The sequence below is a fragment of the Trichosurus vulpecula genome, chromosome 3 (assembly GCF_011100635.1).
Source record: "Trichosurus vulpecula isolate mTriVul1 chromosome 3, mTriVul1.pri, whole genome shotgun sequence".
Lineage (NCBI taxonomy): Eukaryota > Metazoa > Chordata > Mammalia > Diprotodontia > Phalangeridae > Trichosurus > Trichosurus vulpecula.
Genome location: NC_050575.1, coordinates 123,463,878 through 123,486,103, shown reverse-complemented (window position 1 = coordinate 123,486,103; position 22,226 = coordinate 123,463,878). Strand labels below are relative to the sequence as shown.

Sequence of the window (22,226 nt, the reverse complement as noted above, 5' to 3'; positions counted from 1 at the left end):
AACTTTAACAAAACAAACCACAGTCCACAATTTCCATTCTTCTCCATTTACCTTTGGACTGAAAATAATTTAAATGGCAGAATTTATTCAGTGCCTTTTTTGTACAGAGCACTGTGCTATCCGTTATTGGAGGATAGAGAAGAAAAATAAGTTAGCTAGGAAAAACAGTTCCTGCCCCCAATGAACTCACATTCTAGTTAGGGAGTCAAGACCAAAGTGTGTGAAAAAGCAAATGACAGTTCAAAGCAATATGTGATAAGGGGCCCATGAGGGATCCAGACATTGGATACTGTAAGGATCGGACGAAGAGATCAAGACCGATTGGGGGTAGCCCAGGGAAAGCTTCACAAAGTAGATATTAAGCTAACATGATAGTTCAGGGGTGGGGAACCTACAGCCTGAAGGCCACATGTGGCCCTCTAGGTCCTCAAGTGTGGCCTGGTGGGGCCTCCAGGCTGCAGGTTCCCCACCCTGTGCTAGTTTATTCCTCATAGGACTGATTTTAAACCTGTTTCTACCTTGGTATCCCTTCACTGACAAAGCTCCATACTATCAGTATACTTTTAAAACCAGAATCTGACACCGTATTCACAATAAGGCAGTATCTTTAAGAATTTAATATCACAGGAATTTCAGAGGGAGGTAGAAATGGAATTCCAACAATATCTTTAACAATCAAAAGGTACCCTAAGTAACACCTTGAGGCATTGGAGTGTGGTAAAGAAAGATCTAGAGAAAGTTAGGAAGACCTAGGTTTAGATCTTGCCTCTCATACCTAATTAGCTGTGTGACTGTGTATCTCTGTATCTCAGTTTCCTTATCTGTAAAACAGACATAATACCTGTAGTACCTACCTCACAGGATTGCTTTGAGGTTCAAGTAAAATAATGTATTAAAGGGATGCTACATAAATGTCAGTTATTATCATCAGAACTACAGATCATTTGGTGAGCAGTTAAATACTCCAACTACCCTGTAATGGGGCAACTAGATGGTACAGTAGATAGAATGCTGGGCCTGCAGTCAGGAAGATTCCTCTTCCTTAGTTCAAATCCAGCTGTGTGACCCTGAGCAAGTCACTTAGCCCTGTTTGCCTCAGTTTCCTCACCTGTAAAATGAACTGAAGAAGGAAAATAGCAAACCATTCCAGTATCTTTGCCAAGAACACCCCAAAAGAGGTCATGAAGAGTCAGACAGGATTGAAAAAAATGACTAACAACCACCCTGTAATGGTTTAAATGTAAATTTCACATTTTAAATTTATAAGATTACATGTTTTATGTAATGACTGTCTAAATCCTTATTTTTCTTCACGTAAATTTGTTAACTGAATGCCTGCCTATTCGTGCGTACAAAGAACTGTATAATAAACCTGGGAGTGAGGAGGGCCAGGATGGCCAAAATCTGCCCTATGGTCCATTGGCCCTAGATTTAAGATTCTTCCCTGAAAGTAAAGAGCACAGGCCTGGGAGTCTGGTAACCTGGGTTTCAGTAACAGTTCTGCAGTTACTGGCTAGGTAACCCTGAGTCTGTCTAAGCCTTAGGATTCTTATCTGTAAAATGACAAGGTTGGCCTAGTTAACCCCTAAGGTACCTTCAGTCTCTACCATGCTCTAATTCCATAATTCTTGGTTGCAGTGTCTAACCAAAGGTTGGTTAGTGTGTACTACTAAGGATATGTTGCTCATTTTTATTCTGTCCATATCTGGATGGGGCCATTTGTCTTCTTCAAATCCAACATGAATTCTCATTTCCATAATGGCCCTTATGTCAGCCACACAAGGTGGAGGTCCTAGATACCTGGTTTATCCCTGACACAGGAAGAGAGGAGTCCATATGCCAAACCCCAGCCCTTCTCTCTTTCCTAGAGGTGCCCTTCCTCTTCTCCTAGACTGCCACCAATACCCTCTCTTTTTAGGGATGTGGGTTTCTGTCCAGGAAAGCCTACATTACTTCCTTTTACTTTCCCTACTCCCCTTCCATTACTTCCCTTTAGCAAAAAAAAAAGGGTACAAGATCTGTCAGAAGCAAGGGTATTTTGAAGAGATTGGGAAAGGTCCTCCTCCATCCACCACAGGGATCCCTGAAAAATATTACTTTGGGTTAAACATTGCCCTCTTCAAGTTCTTTTTTAATTTCCCTTTTATGGCTTAGCTGTACCAGATCTCAAACTATTACAAAGTCATAATCATCAAAACAATCTGGTACTGGCTAAGAAATAGGGTAATGGATCAGTGGAATAGATTAGGTACACAATATATAGTCATTTAGTAATGTCCATAGTAACCTGTTGTTTGATAAACCCAAAGATCCAAGCTTTGAGGACAAGGACTCACTATTTCATATAAACTCCTGGGAAAACTGGAAAGCAGTTTGGCAGGAACTAAGTACAGACAAATGTCACACTGTATACCAAGATAAGGTCAAAACGGATACATGATTTAGACAAAAAGGGTGATACCATAAGCAAATTAAGAGAGCATAGAATAGTTTACTTGTCAGATCTCTGGATAAAGGGAGAATTTATGAGCAAACAAGAAAGCATTATGAGATAGCAAAATGGGTAAGTTTCTCTTGCTGTAAACATAAAAGACTCATTCCTCAAATATATAGAGAACTGAGTCAAATTTCTAGGGATACAAGTCATTCTCCAATTGATAAATAGTCAAAGGATATGAATACACAGTTTTCAGATGAAGAAACCAAACTATCTACGGTCATATGAAAAGATGCTCCAAATCACGATTGATTAGAGAACTGCAAATTAAAACATCTCTGAGGTACCACATCACACCTATCAGATTGGCTGATATGACAGAAAAGGAAGATGACAAATGTTGGGGGGGATGTGGGAAAAGTGAAAAACTAATGCACTGTTGGTAGAATTGCAAACTGATCTAACCATTCTGGAGAGCAATTTGGAATTGTGCCCAAAGGGCAAGAAAACCATGCACACCCAGTATTAGCATAGCTAGGGCTGTATTCCAAAGAGATTTTTAAAAAAGGAAAAGGACCTATACATACAAAAATATTTATAGCAGCTTTTTTGTGGTGGCAAAGAATTGGAGACTGAAGGGATGTCCATCAAATGGGGAATGACTGAACAACTTGTGGTATATGATTGTGATGGAATATTATTGTGTTATAAGAAGTGACAAGCAGAATGCCTTCAGAAAAGCCTGGAAAGACTCACATGAACTGATGCTAAGTGAAGTGAGAACAGTGTACCCCATAACAGCAATATCATATGATGATCGACTGTGAATGATAACTATTCTCAGCAATACAATGATCTAAGACAATTCTGAAAGATTCATGATGAAAAACGCTATCTACCTCCAGAGAAAGAACTTATGGAGTCTGAATGCAGATCAAAGCCTGCTTTTTAAAAAACTTTCTTATAGTTAGTCTTTCACAACATGACTGTCATGGAAGTGTTTTACATAATGATACATGTATGGCCTATGTTGAATTGCTTGTCTTCTTAGGGAGGGTAGGTGGGGAGGGAAGAGGGGAAAGAATTTGGAACTCAAAGTTTTAAAAGCAGATGCTCAAAAAAAAGTTGTTTTTGCATGCAACTGGGAAATAAGATATACAGGCAATCAAGTGTAGAAATCTATCTTGCCCTACAAGAAAGTAAGGGAACAGGAGATTGGTGGCTGGGAGTGGGGTGACCAAAGGGAGGGCTGACTGGGGAACAGGGCAATCAGAATATATGCCATCCTGGAGTTGGGGGGAGGGTAGAAATGAGGAGAAAATTTGTAACTCAAAATCTTGTGGAAAAAATAAAACAAAATAATGAGCAATAATACAAAAAAAAACTTTCTTTATTTTTCTTTTTTTGTCTGTGTTTTCTTTCACAACGTGACTAATATGGAAATGTTTTGCATAACTGCATGTGTACAGCTATATGAAATTGCTTGCCTTCTCAATGAGGGGAGAAGAAGGGAGGGCAGGAGAGAATTTAAAACTCAAAATTGTAAAAATGAAGGTTAAAAATGTTTTTATATGTAATTGGGAAAAAATAAAATATTTACAAAGGAAAAAAAATTCCCTTTGGGGGAGAAGCATATCTAGCTCCTAGAACTTAAGGGTTCTTCCTAACAGAGGCAATAAAGACAACTGAAAAGCAGACCCAATTTAGCCTAGTTTCCATTTTTTTACTAAGGGCTCCATTCTGTGAAAAGGGGGCATTCTGTGGACTGGTGGTGGTACATGTCAAGTGTATGTGGTAGCAGACGATAGGTAAGAGAAGCAGGGTGGAACCCTTATAACTGTCCCCTTAAAGAACTAAACTCTCATAATAAGGGGAAAGGAGGGGTCAAAGAACATAGCTATCTTCTTTTCCATTCGATATGCTTTCACCTCTTCTGCTCATTATCTAGAATGGGCAAAAAGCTGAGATAAGCATCAGAATCCATAAGTTAATTATCTTCTAAATGTATTGCAGTCCAAGGGACAGCAACTGTCTCACCCCACCTCCTGCCAAGCTCTCTACAGAGCTCTCCCCAATGGGAAAGACACAATGTGAGAATTGTCATGCCAGAAAGCAGAGTGGGCCTCTGCTTAGTCCTCAGCCACCCCTTCCTCAATCCACTTGAAATAAAGAGGGTTTCCTTGGTCAATGGGTACACTGAAGAGCTCAGGAATTTCAAAAGGATGAATTGATCTAAAGGAAGATAAAAGAACTAAGTAAGTATGGCTGGAGATAGCTCTTGAGAAAGAAGCCTTGAGATCTTCATAGATATATGTACTTCATTTGATGTCCATTAGCCAAGAGCTGTTTAGTGGATTACACTGGATTTGGTTTTGTTTTGTTTAACCAGGGGCCTCTGTCCTCATCAGGGGTCCTAACACACAGAGCCAGGGATATTTTTGCTCTCTAATATTTAAAGGATCTGTGGCTTCATCACTGGAGCATCAGAGCACATCACAGCCCATCTTTGACTCAATAAATTTGTCTGAGAGTGGCTGGGGCTCGGAGGGATGAGGTGACTTGCCCACAACTAGTTAGTACCATAGGAAGTGTTTGAAGCTGAGTCTTCCTGACTCCAATTCCAACATTCTACTCAATCTACCACGTGCTTCTCTTTGCATCACACACACACACACACACGCACACCCCACTAAGTAGAATGCTTGTTGCGAGTATTAGCTTACTTGGAGGAATACCACAGCTTCAGACACCTCACCTGCATAAGTATGTAAATAGCCACACAGAGAATTCCCTGAAAACTATTTAACACCATACCTCCTCTTCAGCCATCCCCCTCCCCACACAGCTTTTCCCCATCCATATTGAATCTGCATAAGGGGTACGGCTGACACTATGCACAGGCTTAGTTAAGCATCCTGCCTTCGACTATATCTGGGACATTCATCACTTTCAGCTCTTTGACCAAACAGCTGATTAGAGATAAGCGATGGAAAGAGAGGACTCACCTGATGTAGTTAGAGAGTTCATGTATTTTTGAAGTCTTCGTTTTCACTAACTGTTCAAGAGAAACATCAATGTTTCAGAAATTCATTTCCAGATCATGTGATATCACTTTTGCCTCTGATGAGCCAGCTGGTGCAGCTTTTCCCCCTGACTCCGAAACTATGGATTTCCACTGAGGTCCTCAGGAATGACCCAAAGACTTGTATACAAAACTTGGCAGAGATGGAAATATGCCCCTTCCTCATCTATAAAATAAAAGGGGTCACACTAAGTGATTTCTAAGGCCCTTTCCTGCTTGAATATTGCATGTTCTTCGGTCCATTTCAGCTCTCACATTCTATATTCTAAGGTCTCTTTTAGGCCTAACATTTTATGGCTTTATGGGAATTCTGTTTTAAAAATTGAAAATGATTAAAAAAGGGGGTGAAGTGAGTTTCTCTTCATTACTCACTCCACCTTGCCCCAGACCCTTTAGATCTGGACTGGTACTCACACTTACCAAAAGGATTTCAGTGGCTTCTTCAATCTCTCCCTTCCAAAAGTACCTAGAAGAGTTCACAAAATTATAAAAAAAATATTATCCCGATTGAAGGTTAGGCAGAGCTCTCCTGAAATGCCATGCCCCTAACCTTATATTACCAGCTCATTCCCTGCTAGTTAAAAATGATTAAGATGGGGGCAACTAGGTGGCTCAGTAGATAGAGTACCAGTCCTGGAATCAGGAGGACCTGAGCTCAGATCTGGCCTTAGATACTTGACACTTGCTGTGTGACCCTGGGCAAGTCACTTAACCCCAATTGCCTCACAAAACAGAAATAAGAGGGTAAGGAAATGTGGGGGGGGGGAGAGGATAAGAGAGGGATAGAGAATAGGATAAGAGGTAACCATAGAAGGGTGTGTAGATTAACTGAAATGGGACAAAGAGGGAACCACATATACATTTAGAAGGGTATAAAAATCTTCCAAATTCAGAAAGAAGTAAGAGGCTAAGGGGATAGGGTAGAGGGAGAGGATAAGGGAGGGATTCTTGACGGGTGGGTAGATTAAGGAATAGGAGGGCAAGGTAGTGGGTAGAAGTAAAGTAGAGGAGTGAGGAAGGATAGGAATAGGGTGAGAAGGATAGTGAGGAAAATGGGAAGGAGGAAAATATACAAGAAATTATAGTTTAGAATGTGAATGGGATGCATTTACCTACAAAATGGAAACTGACAGCAGATTAAAAATTGGAATTTAACAATATGTTGCTTTCAGGAAATGCTATAAAAATGAGAGCTGCACACAAACAAAAATGAAGGTCAGTAGTAGAATTTATTATGTAAAAAAAGCAGGCATAGTACTCATGAGCTCAGACAAAGTTAAAGCTAAATCAGATTTAATCAAAAGAGAAAAATAGGGAAACTACACTATGTGTCAGCCACATTCATCAATAGTTTTAGACCACATAAAATAATTAGACATACAAAAATGAGAGCATACCTGTCAAAACAGACACAGGAACTATACAATACAGGAACTAAACACAAAACACCTTTTATACGAACAAAGTTAAATCTAAATAATTGAAGTAATATTTATTGTGCATGGATAGGTAAAGCTAATATAATAAAAAAATTTTACCTAATTATTTTACCTAACAATTTTACCTAACTAATGTATTTATGTAATACCACCTCAACTAAATTACTAAAAATTATCTTATTGAGTCAGAGAAAATAATACCAGGGTTCATCTGGAAGAGCAGAGAGTCAGGAACTCCAGGGAAACCACGGAAAAAAGATATAAAGGAACTAGATTCAGTAATAACAGACCTTAAACCATATTATATGGTGACAGCAGTATTAAAGAATAAAATGGATAATTTTGATTATTTTAAATTAAAATATTCCTGTATAAATAAAACTATACAGTCAAAATAGAGAGAATTCAGAAAACTGGAAAAAACTCTTATAGACAATCTCCCAGAGAGAATGTGATTGGGTTGGAATATTCTTGTGATGTAGGAAATAAGCTGGTGGATTTAGAAAAATATGGAAAGACTTGGACTTAGGAGGAAAGATGCTATCCACCTTCAGAGAAACACATGACAAATGGAAATAAGCATAATACAGTCTTATGTATGTGTGTTTGAGTGTTTATGTGTATATATGTGTGTGTATGTTTATGGACATCTGTGTATGTTCATATATATGTGTGTATATGCTTAATTGTAGCCTTCCGGGGTGGGGGGAGGGGAAAGAGGGAAAAATAAAGTAAAAAGTGCACAGCAGAGGACAAAAGAAAACATACAAGGAAGTAAAGAAAAGATGGACAACTTTGAAAATAATGTATAGTATTCATTATAATGGTTTTCTTGAAATGGAAATTTATTCCTTTATATTGAATCCTCTCTTCTGCTCTGCTGTGTACATGACAATGCTTTTTTTCCTTTTCATATTTTATATTTAAGTTTAAAATAAATTTTAAAACTTTTAAAAAATGACTAAGGTGAGAAGGAAATTTTAAAACCTCCCTACCCCCTTTAATAAGAATTTCTAACCATAGAGAGATAGAACATAAAATCCTAGGATCTTGGGGCCAGAAGGGACTGGAAGAGACTAGTCTCAACTCTTTTTCTTTATTTGGGAACTCCTATATAGAATCCATGACAAGTGCTCATCCAGCCTAATTTTGGATATTTCCAGCAACAGAGAACTCACTAATTCCTGTTATATTTTTGGACAACTCTAATTGTTAGTAAGTTCTATCTTTAAAGGACCAAAATCTGCCTTCCTGCGACTTCCTCCTATTGTCCCTAGTTCCACAGAGAATAGTTTTAGACCGTGCACTGGACAGCTCCTTTATGTATCTGAAAGCAAGTAATCCTATCCCTCTTCTTCTCCCTGCCACTCCCTTCTTTGGGCTACTTATTCTAGATTTCTCCCTGGCTCCTCATCTGATATAGTTTCCTAGTTCCCTCGCTATAGTACTGCTCACCCATCCTCCAGTTGATGGTATCCTTCTTAGAGTGCATCACTAAGAAGTAGATAAAATGGTATGTGGTCAGTGCAGCAAATTAGGAAGATTAGTTCAGCATCAGTATCAAGGATAGATTGGATAGGAAATAGGGTAAAGACAGATCACCACAAAAGCCCCGTGGTAGAGTGGGAAGGGAAGAATTGGTTTTAGATTCAGCAAAGCTGGGTTCAGATACTGGCTCAGCTACTTACTTACCTATTAACCTTAGGCAACTCAGCTGACCTCTCTGGGTTTTGATTTCCTTATCTTAAAGAAAGGGAGGGAAGTGGACTAGGTAACCTCTAAAGTCCCTTCTGGTGCCAGATCCTATGATAAGCAATATATGTCTCTTAAGACATTCAGCACAATGGCAGTATAGGCATACCCTTTGTAAGGCCTTTAATCAGTACAGCAAGAAGTGAGGAAAGAGAAAATGATGTTATAAAGGGACGTGAGCCTCATAGGAAAGAGCAATGTTAGGATTATGTGCCTGAGAAAATGATAAATGCTGGAGAAGATGTGGGAAAATTGGAACATTGTTACATTGCTGGTGGAGTTGTGAACTGATCCAGCCATTTTGGAGAGCAGTTTGGAACTATGTCCGAAGGGCTATAAAAATGTTCATACCCTTTGACCCAGCAATACCACTTCTAGGGTTGTATCCCAAAGAGATCACACAAGCGGGAAAAGAACCCATATGTACAAAAATATTTATAGCGGCTCTTTTTGTGGTAGCTAAGAATTGGAGATCAAAGGGATGCCCATCAATTGGGGAATGACTGAACAAGCTGTGGTACATGAAGGTAATGGAATACTATTGTGCTATAAGAAATGGGGATGATAGGGACTTCATGATAACCTGGAAAAACCTACACAACATAATGCTGAGTGAGTGGAGCAGAGCCAGGAGAACATTATACACAACCACAGATATATGGATTCTGTGAGGACCAACCCTGACAGACTTCGCTCTTCTCAGCAACACAAGGTGCAGAGATGGCTCCAGGGGACTCATGATGGAGAGTGCTATCTGCATCCAGAGAAAGAACTATGAAGTATGAATGCAGATTGAGGCACACTTCATGCTAGCCTTTTTTTCCCCCTATTTTTTCTTTTTCTCTCTTTTGTTTTTGTTTTTGGGTTGGTTTTTTTTTTGGTCCTGTTCCTTCTTTCTCATGATTCATTTCATTGATCACAATTCTTCTCCATAACTTGACTAGTGGGTAAATTAATTCAATGAGAAGTTATGCATGGTAGTTATATGAGATTCCATGCTGTCTTGGGGAGGGAGGGGGAAGGGAGGGAAGAAAATCTGGAACTCAAAATTATGTAGAACCAAGTGTTGTAAACTAAAAATAAAAAAAAAATTAAAATAAAAAGGATTATGTGCCTGAGCAAGTGACCTAACAGCAAGATTTAGTTATAGCCAAAGATTTGCTGGAGCTAGCTCAAACTGGCCTCACAACAGCAGATAGTTAAATTTTCAGTGGGAGCATTTATGCCTCACAAATTGGCAAATGCTAAAAATCATGGCTTGGATTTGGTTGTTGTTGATTGTCTAAACTTAAGAATGTGGCAGAATAAATATTAATAATGCAGATTAAACTTAAAAGTGTATCCTGATGCCTTTTTTCCCCTCTGGATAGCTGGTTGTTAAACACTTACCAGCACACCCTTGGTTATAACATATTAACAACTTTCTAGTGAAAAGATGTCAGTTGGGACAATGATATTCAGGAAGTGCCTGATTATGACTAGCGGTGAAATATATGATTCAGGCAGTAAAAGTGATGGATTCTGAGGCAGAGGAAAACACTAAAAACTGTAGTAGAAAGGGAAAGCTGTGTTAAAAAAAAAGGGGGGGATCTGAACTGATCTGAAAGGGATCTGAACTGATTTCAGAATACAGAGGGACTAAAGAGGGTATTGCAGTATTCATTCCAGCATTAGCCATGTGATATGTGTAGGAGGACAATGAAGAGCTGCCAATTTAGATGACTTCACATAGGAGCATAATAGGAAATATGTTTGGCCAGGTTATGGAGGCCTTTAAATGTCAGGGGAAGGAAATGACCATTGTGTGGGGGACCCAATTCCCTGGTGGTGTGCAAGAATCATAACATGTCATAATTCACAGATTATTAAAGCTGGAAAGGACTTTAGAAATCACCTGGTACAACACTCTCATATTTTTTAAAATGCTTATTGATTTTTTTACATTATCATTTTTACATTATTTTTATTTCTAAACTTATCCCTTCTTTTTCTCCTCCCCAGGGAGCTATCCTTTGTCACAATATTTTTTTAAAAAAAAGGAAAAGAAGTTTAGCAAAACTAACCAACATATTAACTGAGTCTGTATACCCAGTGCTCCAAACCTATGTAGCCCTGCCTCCGGAAGGAGGAAGAAGAGGAGAAAGAAGAGGAGGAGGAAGAAAAGAAGAAAGAAAAGGAGAAATAGAAGAAAAACAGGAGGAGGAAAAAGAGGAAAGCTGCATTTTCTTTTCTCTTTTTTAAGGACATTGTTGATGATTAGAATTACACAGCACTCAGTTTCCTCCCCCACCCCAACACTCTTTTTAGGATGCTCAGAAGTTAAGTGATTTCCCCAGTGATAACCAGTTAGAAGCAGGCCTGGGATGTGAAGCCAGTTCTTGACTTCTAGGTCAGTGCTCTATTTGGTAATGTGCCATCCATTCCTCAAATTTCCCAAGAGATTATATTGCCTTTAATTTCCATATAATCTATTTCTTGGTTCAAATACCCAACCAAACATCAAATGGCTACCGTAGTCCAAGCAATGGGGTATTTTTGAAACCAGCGGTGTTATAGAAATTATTTTGTGGTATAGACTTCAAGGGATCTGTTATCTGGTTAGGGCGCAGTGTAAGGTACTGTACTTGGAGTCAGAGGATCGGGGTCTGAATCTAGAATTTTCAGCTTACAGCTTGTGAGCTCTAAGACTGTAGACTTCATCTCTTTTGACCTCAGATCTTATTTAGATCAAATGAGGGCGATGGACTAGAACAGAGGTTCTTAGTCTTGAGCCCATTACCTTGTTTAAAGTAAAATGTTTTATAGCTATTACCATAAATTTGGTTTCCTTTGTAACCTGATGTACTTTATTTGATGCATTAAAAGGGGTCCATAGGCTTTACCAGACTGCCAAAGAGATTCCAAAAGTTTTAGACCCCTCCCTGGCCTCAAAGATCTCTTCTTCTAGGTCCCTGCCAGCTCTGAATCCTGTCTTCATCTTGTGAGCGATGGGGAGCTTTGGAAGGGTTTGGAGCAAATGAGTGCCATGGCACAGAATCAGTTCCTCACACTGGGGTTGTTCTGGGGCCTCAGATGGACTTCTCTTAGGGCTCCTGGGGCAAACAGTGAGGAGACTATAATGCTAATCTGCAGCCCAGCGCTGCCCATAACCCTTTCCCCAGTGCCAAAAAGGGACAACAACCCAAAGGGACAGCAGGCCCTACTCACAGAGAGGAAGCCCTTGGCAGGATATTCACACAGGCAGCCAGCTTCTTATCTAAGATGGTCCTGAGGCAGAGAGAGAAGTGGGGAAAGTGAGTGATTCAGGAAACAATTCTTTGCCAAAATCCAATATCTTTGACTTGTGAACTAGCCTCTTGGGGATAGACTTAGTCAGCTGTAGGCAGGCATGTGCTGTTTAACAACCAGCTCTCTAAAGATAAAAAACAACTGTAAACAAGACATACTTTTAAGTTCAAGCAGCATTATTATTTCCTTCACCACTTTCTTAAATCTAGACAATCAGCCAAGCCCTGATTTATAGCATTTGCCAATTTCTGAAGTACAAATGCTCCCAAAGAAAATCTAACAATAAGCAGCCTGGTAGGAGCTGACCCCAGCACAAGCTTAGCTCTAAGGAAGAGTGCTAGGGAGAACAACCTCTTTGTCTCCTGAGGCCTAGTGAAAAAGGTTAAGCCCCTCAGAAAAGGTTTGCTTATTGGAAGAACAGTTTGTTAAAGGCTTTAAAGAGTGTCCTGGGATAGAAAAACCTATAGCCCAGGAAGGCAGGGGCAGGAATGACACTCATTCAATAAGTCTTTAAGCCTGAGTCAGATTCCCCACCCCTGCACTAAGCCTTACAGAGTGTTTCCACAATGTTGTGAGGTAAAAAATACAAATGCCACTAGCTCCATTTTAAAGACGAGGAAACTGAGACTCAGAAAGGTGTAATGATTAACCCAAGATCACCCAGGTGGATGGTTACAGAACCAGAACTCTAGCCAAGGTTTTCAGGCCTACAAGCTCCAAGTCCAATGTTCTTTCCATCACGCTACACTGCTGCCCCCTTTCAAAGCCTGGGGAGCCTTAGCTTGAGGTCTCTGTCAACCTTAAAATGTGCACCCAACAGAATGAACCTTCTCTGTGAGTCTCTTTGTCCTATTAGAACTGACCTATTTTCTCCTCCCTCAAATACCAGTCTGAGCAGCACTCTAGTTCATTCTTCATTAGTGTAGCACCTGCAGAATGGCCCGAGCTTTCTACCACACTCAGAGGCAACAGTAAAATTCCAGTGTCTAAATAAACCTTTTAATTGTATTAAGGAGGGTTAGGGGGCAGCCTTGTTTCTACAGCAACTGCTGGGCAATTTACCCACTCCAGACAGCCAAGCTGCAGGATTAATCTCGATTTGCTTAATCAGAGATGGGTGGCAATGCAGGAGTCAGGACTAAGTGGCAATAGAAAAAAATGCAACTTGCTATGGGGCAGAGAGGCCAAAGCACAACTCAGTATGTGTGTGTGTTGGCGGGGAGGATGTTGAATTTGGTTTCATAGAATCTGTCTTATTCTCAGCTCTACTCGTTACTTACCTGTGTGACTTTGGCCCAGTCACTCTCCCCTGGGCTTCACTTTCCCCATCTGTAAAATAGGGGAGTTGGACCAAATGAATGATCTCTAAGGTCTCTGCCACCTCTAAATCCTATTTTTCTAACAGCTCATGATTCTGCCAAAGGGGAAATGGCTCAGCTCACTAACCGTCAGGGGAAGGTTGAATGACTCAGCTCTCTTGCCAGGTCGGATCTCACAACAACTGCCCATCCCCCAACCCCAGCCACTTGGGGAAAATGTCTAACGTTATTGTACTTAAATTCAAAACACACATACACACATCAATAAGTCATGTAAGAACTACCCAGGTCCTCCTTCTGTACTCAGGAAACAAAGGACCAAACAAAAGCTCTTCCAGCCAAGGGAGCAGGTTTGCTGACCACACACTGTAACTAGAACCTGTATAGGTCAGTAGTCCTATGGAAAAAGAGGTCAGCTCCCTTTCCCAGGAACTCTGGCGACTATGCTCTGAAACCACTCAGCCCTGGGAGATAAGTTAATGCTTTGGGGCAACAGAAAGGAACGGGGAGGGAGAAGACAGAAGGCAATAACTTGGTACCATGTTTGCAGTGCTCTCAGGGGATACAAACTAGGAGAATACCCTGAATAAGTGATAAGTTAAAGGTAGAGTAAATGCTACCGGAGTTTGGGAAAAATGTCTCAGAAACCTAGACAAGATGGAGGGGGGACCTCCCCCATGGAGGACACAAGACTTATGTCTGTGGGGAACAAAGTGCATGCTCTGTTGGCCCTCTTCCAGGGAAGTAGAACATAGTAAGGGACTGAGCCCCTGCCTTTTGTCCCATAGCCTGACCTCATAAGGAGGCACACTCCAGAAACCAGAGGGAAAAGTGCCCAGCCATGAGCAGCTTCATCTCAGTTACCAGAAAAAGTTTTAACTACCTGCATGACTTTGGGCAAGTCACTCAACCTCTCTGGGCCTCGGTTTCTCTACTTGTAAACTAAGTGGGTTGGACTAATGGACTGTAAGGTGTTTTGTAGCTCTAAAGCTACAAATCCTCCTATAAATGCCTCCCAACTAAAGTCTCTCTTGCATGCCAACTGGGCAGCTCAGATGCTTTCTTGGAAAGGCTATGGGTTCACATCTACGGAAAAGTAGAAGAAAACTAGAGATCTATTAACCTCTATGACCCTCATAATCTCCTAGTCTGTAAAAAGGGGGAAATAAAATTTTCACTTACCACTTCAGAGTTGTGAGAAAGATGTTTAAAGCACAATAAAAATTTGAAATATTATCCTCATAGGATAATAAGACTCAGAGCTGGAAGGAACCCTAAAAGTCATCTGGTTCAAACCTTTTCATTTCATAAATAAACTAAGGTCTAAAGAAAGGAAATGACCTACCCACAGTCATACAGTGCGGTAATGTCAGAAGTGGTACTAGAACCTAGGTCTGCTGATTGACACACCCAGGCTCTGAGGACAATTATGCAATCCCAGAGGAACAACTGTATGGGCTACCCTGACCTTGCCTCCCAGAACATCCTTTGAATCCAGAAAGTTTCTGGGACTAGTTTCTGTACTGTATGCTTCTGGGCTTAGAGAACACAGGTCCCTGTGGGGAACAGTGAGAGAGTCATATAGAACAGGGCTGGGGTGAAGTGGGCACTGAATAATTCATGTCTTGCCTCATAGAAGGGCATGAATAGTCTCCCTGTGTACTATGGGCCAACGGTACCACTGGTCTTATGGTCCCTCTCAATTAAATATTAATATGGAGAAAATGAAAGGAAAAGACCCAATAGAGGAGAAATAATCCAAGGCCAGAGTTGATCTGGTCTTAGCTGCCACTCTCATTAATTTTCCACAAAAGACCATTTAGCTCCAGAGAGATTCAGGTGTACTTTTTTTTTTCTTTTTTGGAGCATTGTAAAAAAAAAAAAAAAGCTGGGCTGTGAATTAGGAAGGAGGGGGCCCAAGCAGGTCAGGTCTGGCCATTCTCCAGCTCTCTTTGTAGCTATTTTCTTTATTGCTGTCTTTTAATATGTTCAAGGTTATCTTGAGCTATCAGAAGAGGAAATGGACTTGTTCTATTTGGCCCCAGAGGGCAAAACTCAAAGCAATGGGAAGTTATGGGGATTTCAAAGAGGATTGTGGTATCAGGGAAATGATGACATGACTTGCAGTTGACTTCGAGTGAGGGAGGGCTGTGCAAGGTCACCAGCCTCACTATCTCCTTTGGTTTGGTAGGATATAATTTCCCAGAAATGGGCCCCATCTCCAACCTCAGGCCTTAGAGGGTCACCCCATCAAACTAGGGGGCCACTTGATGGGAATTCTGTAAAGAGGATTCATGCTTCAGACTGCGGTTGGATGGGATGACCTCAAAGATCACTTCCCACTCTAACATGCTGCATTCCCAGATCTAACATTTTGATTCAATTAACGCTGAGGGAATTGAGAAGATTAGGACACCAAGTGGTTAATTGTGGGAATTGAGTGAATCACACTGATTCCATCTTCTGACTCAATTCTGGAGCTAGTTTAGTTTCTATTAAATTACGGGTCTAATAATGCTTAGTGAGCGGAGCAGAGCCAGGAGAACGTTGTGCACAGCCACAGACATATGGATTCCGTGAGGACCAACTCTGACATACTTCGCTCTTCTCAGCAACCTAAGGTACAAGGACAACTCCAGGGGACTCACGACGGAGAATGCTATCTTCATCCAGAGAAAGAACTGTGAAGTTTGAATACAGATCGAGGCGCACTACATGCTCGCCTTTTTTGCTTCTCTTTTGTTTTTGTTTTTGGGTTGTTTTTTTTTTTTTGGATCTGTTTCTTCTTTCTCATGATTCATTCCATTGGTCATAATTCTTCTCTACAACTTGACTAGTGTATAAATTAATTCAACGCGAAGTTATACATGATAGTTATATGAGATTCCATGCCGTCTTGGGGAGCGAGGGGGGAGGGAGGGGAGAAAATCTGGAACTCAAAATTATGTAGAACCGTGTGTGGTAAACTAAAAATAAATAAATAAATTAAAAAAGAAAAAAAAAAAACAAGGATTTCATCAGACCTAGCTGCTAATACCCTGAAGGACCATTGGTCTTGGAACACTATATTTTATAGAGCAAAAAAGCTGGGGTTATGACTAAGAATACTTTACCCAGCAAAGTATAATCCTGAATGGAAAAAAGGACATTTAACAAAACCAGCTACTTATGACAAAATCAGCAGAACGTAATGGAATATTCGACGTATAAGGTTCAGAAGGAATATAAGGTAAACATTAAAGACCAATTATAAGGGATTCAATGAGGTTAAATTGTTTACTCCTATGTGAAAATGTTATCAGTTCTTTTAGGACTGTCATCATTATTTGAGTGGTTTGAAAGAAAAGCTGCGTATGATGGGATGATCAAGACTATTATTATCTGATTCATTTTAGATATTATGTTTCCCTTAGAAGTTTCCAAGTAAAAATTAGATTAAAGCTAACAAATGAGGTTTTTATAAATACTGAAAAAAAATGAACTTTTCTGAATATCAAATGCTAATGAAATCCTAAACAATAACAAATGATAGTAAAAATTTGGCCAAAAGGCTAAACTTATTGACAAGCTGTGATAATAGTTAAAAAGAGAAAAAAATAAATTATGGGTCTAGTCTAATTTCTGTATTGTGAGAAAACTTTATTCAATTATGGGAAGTGAGAGAAAACTTTATTGCATCGTTTGAATCCACCTGGGAAACTGAACCAACTCTACCTGCTACTTAGAGACCCTTAACCAAGAACCTAGGTTATGTTGACCAGGAAATCATTCATATCCGAAGATTGTTGCAAGTTTTCTCACAATTGGATATCTCAAGCAACTACTAAGTCTTATCTGAAAACTGGTCCCATACTGATGGATCAGCTATTGTTTATATTTAGGGGGAGTATTCCAGGCCCAGTCCTAAGCTGAGGAAGGGCCTGGTTCCCAATTTGTGAGGCAATTGACATGCATTGCTTAATAAATCGATATGGTCAGAAACCTCTGTTTTCCTCAGTCATTGCCTCTTTCACCCACCACACCCCCTAAAGGAAAACTGACAGCAGAGAAGTCCTTAAATACTTTAAATACTCTTAAAGGAATATGAACCCTAATTCTCGGCCTTCTTTCCATTTGACCTGAATTAGCCTCTCTGAGACTGAACCTGGAAAATTTTAAAAAGCCAATTCAAAACATGAACTTCAAGGGTGTGTGTGTGTGTGTATTAGGGGGGGTCTAATGGAAAGAACAGTGCCATTAGAATTAAATGAGTTGGATTTGTTTCTCGGCAATGACACTTAATAGCCATATCCAAAGCAAGTCACTTCACCCTCCTGAGACCCAACTTGCCCATCTATTAAATGAAGATTGTACTTGTACTCCGCCTATCTCGTGTTGAAAATCTTGAAGTACTATGTGAGTGGAGTTACTGTCATTATTATTGTTCTAACATCCGTACTTACGTAGGTAGCAGAAAGAGCTTTGGATTGGAGAGTTAGGGAGGGGAACCTAGGTCTTGGTTCCAGGTCTTTCAGTTTCATCATCTATAAAAAGGGAATTATAGTCCCTACCCCTGCCTACTTCACAGAGATGTTTTGAGGATAAAATGGAAAAAAAATATCAAAGTGATTTGAAAAATATAAAGTGAAATTATTTGCTATAAAGAATGGCTCTCTAGGATGGAGAAGGCGAAAGATATAATGTGAAGGGCTATGCAAAAATAAGAGAGACTAATAAATTCTTTTTTGAAAAAGAAAATATAAAGTGGTATTTAAAGACAAGGGATGATGATTATAAATAACACTAGTTCTCCTGAGGCTTTCAAAGACTATTGCTAACTGATTGCCTAAATAAAAACAGTACTAGTACCTTACAATAGTACAGGGCAAATGAAATAATATATGTGACGTGCTTTGCAAACCTTATTCTGCAATATAAATGTGGGCTATTATTGGTATTTATCTTCTAGGCCATTTCTTTTCAGAGAGACCAAAGGGTCCATCAAATCATAGCCCCTTGACTCCTAAATGTACAGGGCTGAGTAGTTTTAGCTTAGAGAGGGAAGAAACAGAGCCCCACTCCTAAGGCAATATAACAGCTCTGACATCTTCCAGCCCACAAACTGGACCCCTAGGCCCAACATCCCAACACTTTACCTTGCTATGTCTTTGGCAATCTCTTCATTGGGGCAGTTGACAAAGGCAACTGAGTGAGTCCCAGAGAGGTAGCTGCCAGTAACTGCTGAGTGGAGATGGAGGCTGATGGTCCTCAGCATAGGGTATGACAGGAGGAAGGCCATCACCACCTAGAGAAAAGTCAGGAGACATGGGTTCAGACTGCCTATGTCTACTCAGTCCTTCAGAGAAACATAACCTTTGTGGAATCACGTTCATTCATTCATTCAGGCAGCCAGTGGTGCAGTGGATAGAGGGCTGGGCCTGGAGTAAGGAAGGCCTGAATTCAAATCTGGCCTCAGGCACTTACTAGTTGTGTGACTGTACGCAAATCACTTAACTGCTGCCTGCTTCAGTTTCCTCAACTGTAAAATGGAGATAATAATACCATCTACCTCCCAGGATTATTGTGAGGACCAAATGAGATGATATTTGTAAAAAGTGCCTGGAACGTAGCAAGCATGACATAAAGGTTTCCCCTTCGGATCATTCAACAAACACTTATTAAGTGTCTCCAGTGTATAAAACATTGTGCTAGGAACTAGAGAGATACAAAGTTTGGATAAAACATGGTCCCTGCCTTCAGAGAGCTTATAATCTCATAGATGAATAAAACACAAACATACAACATTATAGAGTAAATGCACTAAATGGTTGCAAAACTAGCTACTATGCGAGGTCCAAATGCAAAGGTCAATACTCACAAAGGAAATTAGAAACCCCCCCCCTTTTTTTTTTGCTCTACCCACTACTTTAAGATTATGGTACCTGCACTGGCCCAGTACCTGCCTTGAGAGTCTCTTGATTTCTTCAGCCACAATCACATATCTGCCTGTCTTAGATGCTCACTTGGTCTTAGAGTTGGAAAGGATCTCAGAGAATAGCTGTCTAGTCCAAACTCTGCCTGAACAAAAACAATCTCTAATATATCCTCCCCGATGTGGTAATCTAGTCTTTCCCAGTGATGGGAAACTCATTACCCTCAGCTACAGCCCACTGCACTCAAGTATAACTTGAAATGTTAGGAAATCATTCCTTACATCAAGCTTAAATCTGTCGCTTGGCAACTTCCACCCATCCACTGCTCTTAATTTTGCCCCATGGAAATAAGCAGAAAAGGTCAAATCCTTCTTTCACATGGAGACTTTCTAAATACTTGAAGACAGTTATCACCTGAGTCTTCTGTTCCCCATGCTAAATATCCCTAGTTCCTTCAACCCATCCTCACATGACATGCTCTCGAGGCCCTTCAATATTCTGTGTGCCCTCCTCTGGACTCTCCGCAGCCGATCGGCGTCTTTCCTAAAATGTGCCACCTCCAGATGAGCACAACAGTCTAGATGTCCTCTGACCAGGGCAAAAGACACTGGGACTATCACTTCCCTAGTTCTGTACCATCTGCCCTGCTCACCTCATTGAGTTTTTATGAGACCCAAAATAAGAAAATTGCTGTTAAAGGACTTTGTAAAGTATTTTTACTTAATTTTTTTTCAAAGGCCTTTAACACCTATGTTCCCATAATACAGGGTGTCCCTAAAGTCTGGACACATAGGAAAAATGCATATTTTGAAATATTTGGAATATTAACAGGCCTTAGCCCCCTTGACTTCTTTTTCTGGGGTATGCTAAAGGAGAAGGTGCACTCAATGAAAAATCTCATGCAACACACTTGATTGAACACATAAAGAGTGAATGTGCTAAAATTGATGGCAGTATGGAGTTATTGCATTCAGTTCACGCGAATCTTGCAAAACGCATCAACCTTTGCATCACAAATGATGGAAATCATATTGAAGATGTTATTTGTTAATATTCCAATTAACTAAAATGTTGTTGAAAGTTTCATTCATTTCATTTCTTGAGAATATGCATTTTTACCTATATGTCCAGACTTTAGGAACACCCTGTAAAAATGGGAGATAACCATTATTTTAGTATGAAGTGGTGTTAAGTATCACTTACATGTTGAGAACAAAGATTAAAATCTTCAGAAGAGAGATTTCCCTACATTTTCTCGGTATGTACCCCTAGAGCTCTCTGGAAGGACTCCAGCATTTTGGGCACCTCTGGATCTCCACCCTCTTTCCCTGGCCTTGCTCAAATCCATTTCTGTTCTCCCTCTCTTGCTCCCCAGTCTCTCTGAGTTTGGCTGGCTCCCGTCTTCTGGCAGGGCATGACTGCTGTCTTTATTTCTTGACTTTCTGAGTTTGACTAAATGGCAGGCTGTTTTTTTTTTTCCTCTGCCATAGCCACATCTTTCCTCTCATCTGCCTCTCTGACTTGGCAATCCAACTGCTCTAAAATAAGACAGAACCACTTGAAGAAAAGGGTCCAAATCATGAAATCCAGTAGGGTCTTTTCATAAAAATGATTGTATATGCCTAAATGATAGACTATCAGAATTGAAAAGGATCTTAGAACATAGAATGATAGTGCTGTGTGAAAGGATCTTAGAAATCATCCAGTCCAACCCTCTTATTTGTCAGGTAAGGAAGGACCAGAGAGAGATAAACAGAGATAGATGGGAACATACCCAGACAGAAAGGACAAACTAGAACAGAATATCAGAGAGACAGAATCAGAGAGTAGCTGCCATTTAACCACATGCCGGACTTTATCATTACCCTCAGATTTCAGAGGTGCTTCAAGGGGATAAAGTCCAAACTGAGATCAAAGTTTTTGGGGGCCCAGGGGTTAGCTCAAGCAATTTCCGTCAAGAAAGCCTAGTGCCCTGGTTCAGGGGACAATGAACATAACAGGAAAGAGCGCAGTTTTGAAGGGATCAAAAGCTCCATTTTGCATTTTTAAAAATTCCCTTGAATGGGATAAAATAAAGGCAATAAAATTAATTTAAATGTGATTTTGATATAAAAATTTGTAATGTTTTAATCTTCCCAGCCCCCACCCACTCCGGCTCCGTTTTCACAGTTTTTTCACTTTTCTAGGGTTTCAGCGGGGAGAGGGAGGAGGAGGATTCAGCAGGTAGGAGGGAGGCAGTGGGGATCGCCGTCACTCCTTCAAGGGCAGAGGAGAGGATTCCCACTCTTTACTCACCGCCTCAGGGTATTGGCGGCCATTCCCAGTTTTCACCGGCAGAGGTTGTTTTAGAAACAGACAGCAATAGGGGTCAGAAGACCACGTCGGGAGTTTGCCATACGCCACCTGTATAACCTTGAGCAAGTTTATTGCCCTCTCTAGGTCTCGGTTTTCCTCACTAGTAAAATGACTGAGTTGAACTAGATCGCCATGGTCCCCTGGAACTTTGAATCCCAAGATCCCTAAAGTCCTAGGGAAACCCTCCCTGGGGCTGGGCACTCACCAGGAGCCAGGAAAGGCAGCCGGGGCGAAGGCAGCTCTGGACAGCAAGCGGTGGGCAGCGCTGAGTCGGCCAGTCCATGGTGCCCTATGGGGCCTGAGGCGTGCGGACCCCCGGCTCCTGCTCAGCGGCAGCAGCGGAGCTGCCACCCGGGCGCCCTCTGGGACCCCGCTAGCCTGTGCTTGGCAGAGGAACGGGGGTACTTCCAGGACTCTCCAGCCCCTCCCCGCCTCTCCTCTTGGCTCCTCCTTCCAAAGGCTGTCCTGGGATTAGCCTCTAGGCTTTTCCACCTGCCATTGCCCAGCCAGCTCCCCTCAACCTCGAACTTGGGGTTTCCTTTCTCAGCGAGACTTCCTGTCCGCAAAATTGCAGCCACGAGAGGGGCATCGATCAGAACGATGGTCCTGCCCCTGGACGAGAAGCTGAGAGCTCAAGGGGCA

At 40.9% G+C, this 22,226-nt stretch overlaps 1 protein-coding gene across 1 annotated transcript; it reads right to left on the bottom strand.

Annotated features, from left to right (window-relative positions):
* Positions 1-3,858: 3,858 nt before the first annotated feature.
* Positions 3,859-22,011, bottom strand: LOC118841009 (protein CutA homolog). Its single transcript, XM_036748418.1, has 6 exons — positions 21,790-22,011; positions 18,453-18,601; positions 11,918-11,977; positions 5,940-5,985; positions 5,443-5,492; positions 3,859-4,669 (listed from the first exon to the last, which is right to left on the bottom strand). Exons 1-6 carry the CDS (start codon positions 21,865-21,867, stop codon positions 4,567-4,569), a joined length of 486 nt encoding a protein of 161 aa, XP_036604313.1. The 5' UTR covers positions 21,868-22,011; the 3' UTR covers positions 3,859-4,566.
* Between the last annotated feature and the right edge of the window lie 215 nt (positions 22,012-22,226).

Excerpts from the sequence above, each read along its gene's own strand:
- LOC118841009 (XM_036748418.1), bottom strand. The coding sequence starts at position 21,867 with ATGGACTGGCCGACTCAGCGCTGCCCACCGCTTGCTGTCCAGAGCTGC. Across the intron at positions 5,986-11,917 it reads CTGCCAAGGGCTTCCTCTCT|GTACTTTTGGAAGGGAGAGA; the intron begins GTGAGTAGGGCC and ends GAACTCTTCTAG. Across the intron at positions 5,493-5,939 it reads AAGCCACTGAAATCCTTTTG|TTAGTGAAAACGAAGACTTC; the intron begins GTAAGTGTGAGT and ends TCTCTTGAACAG.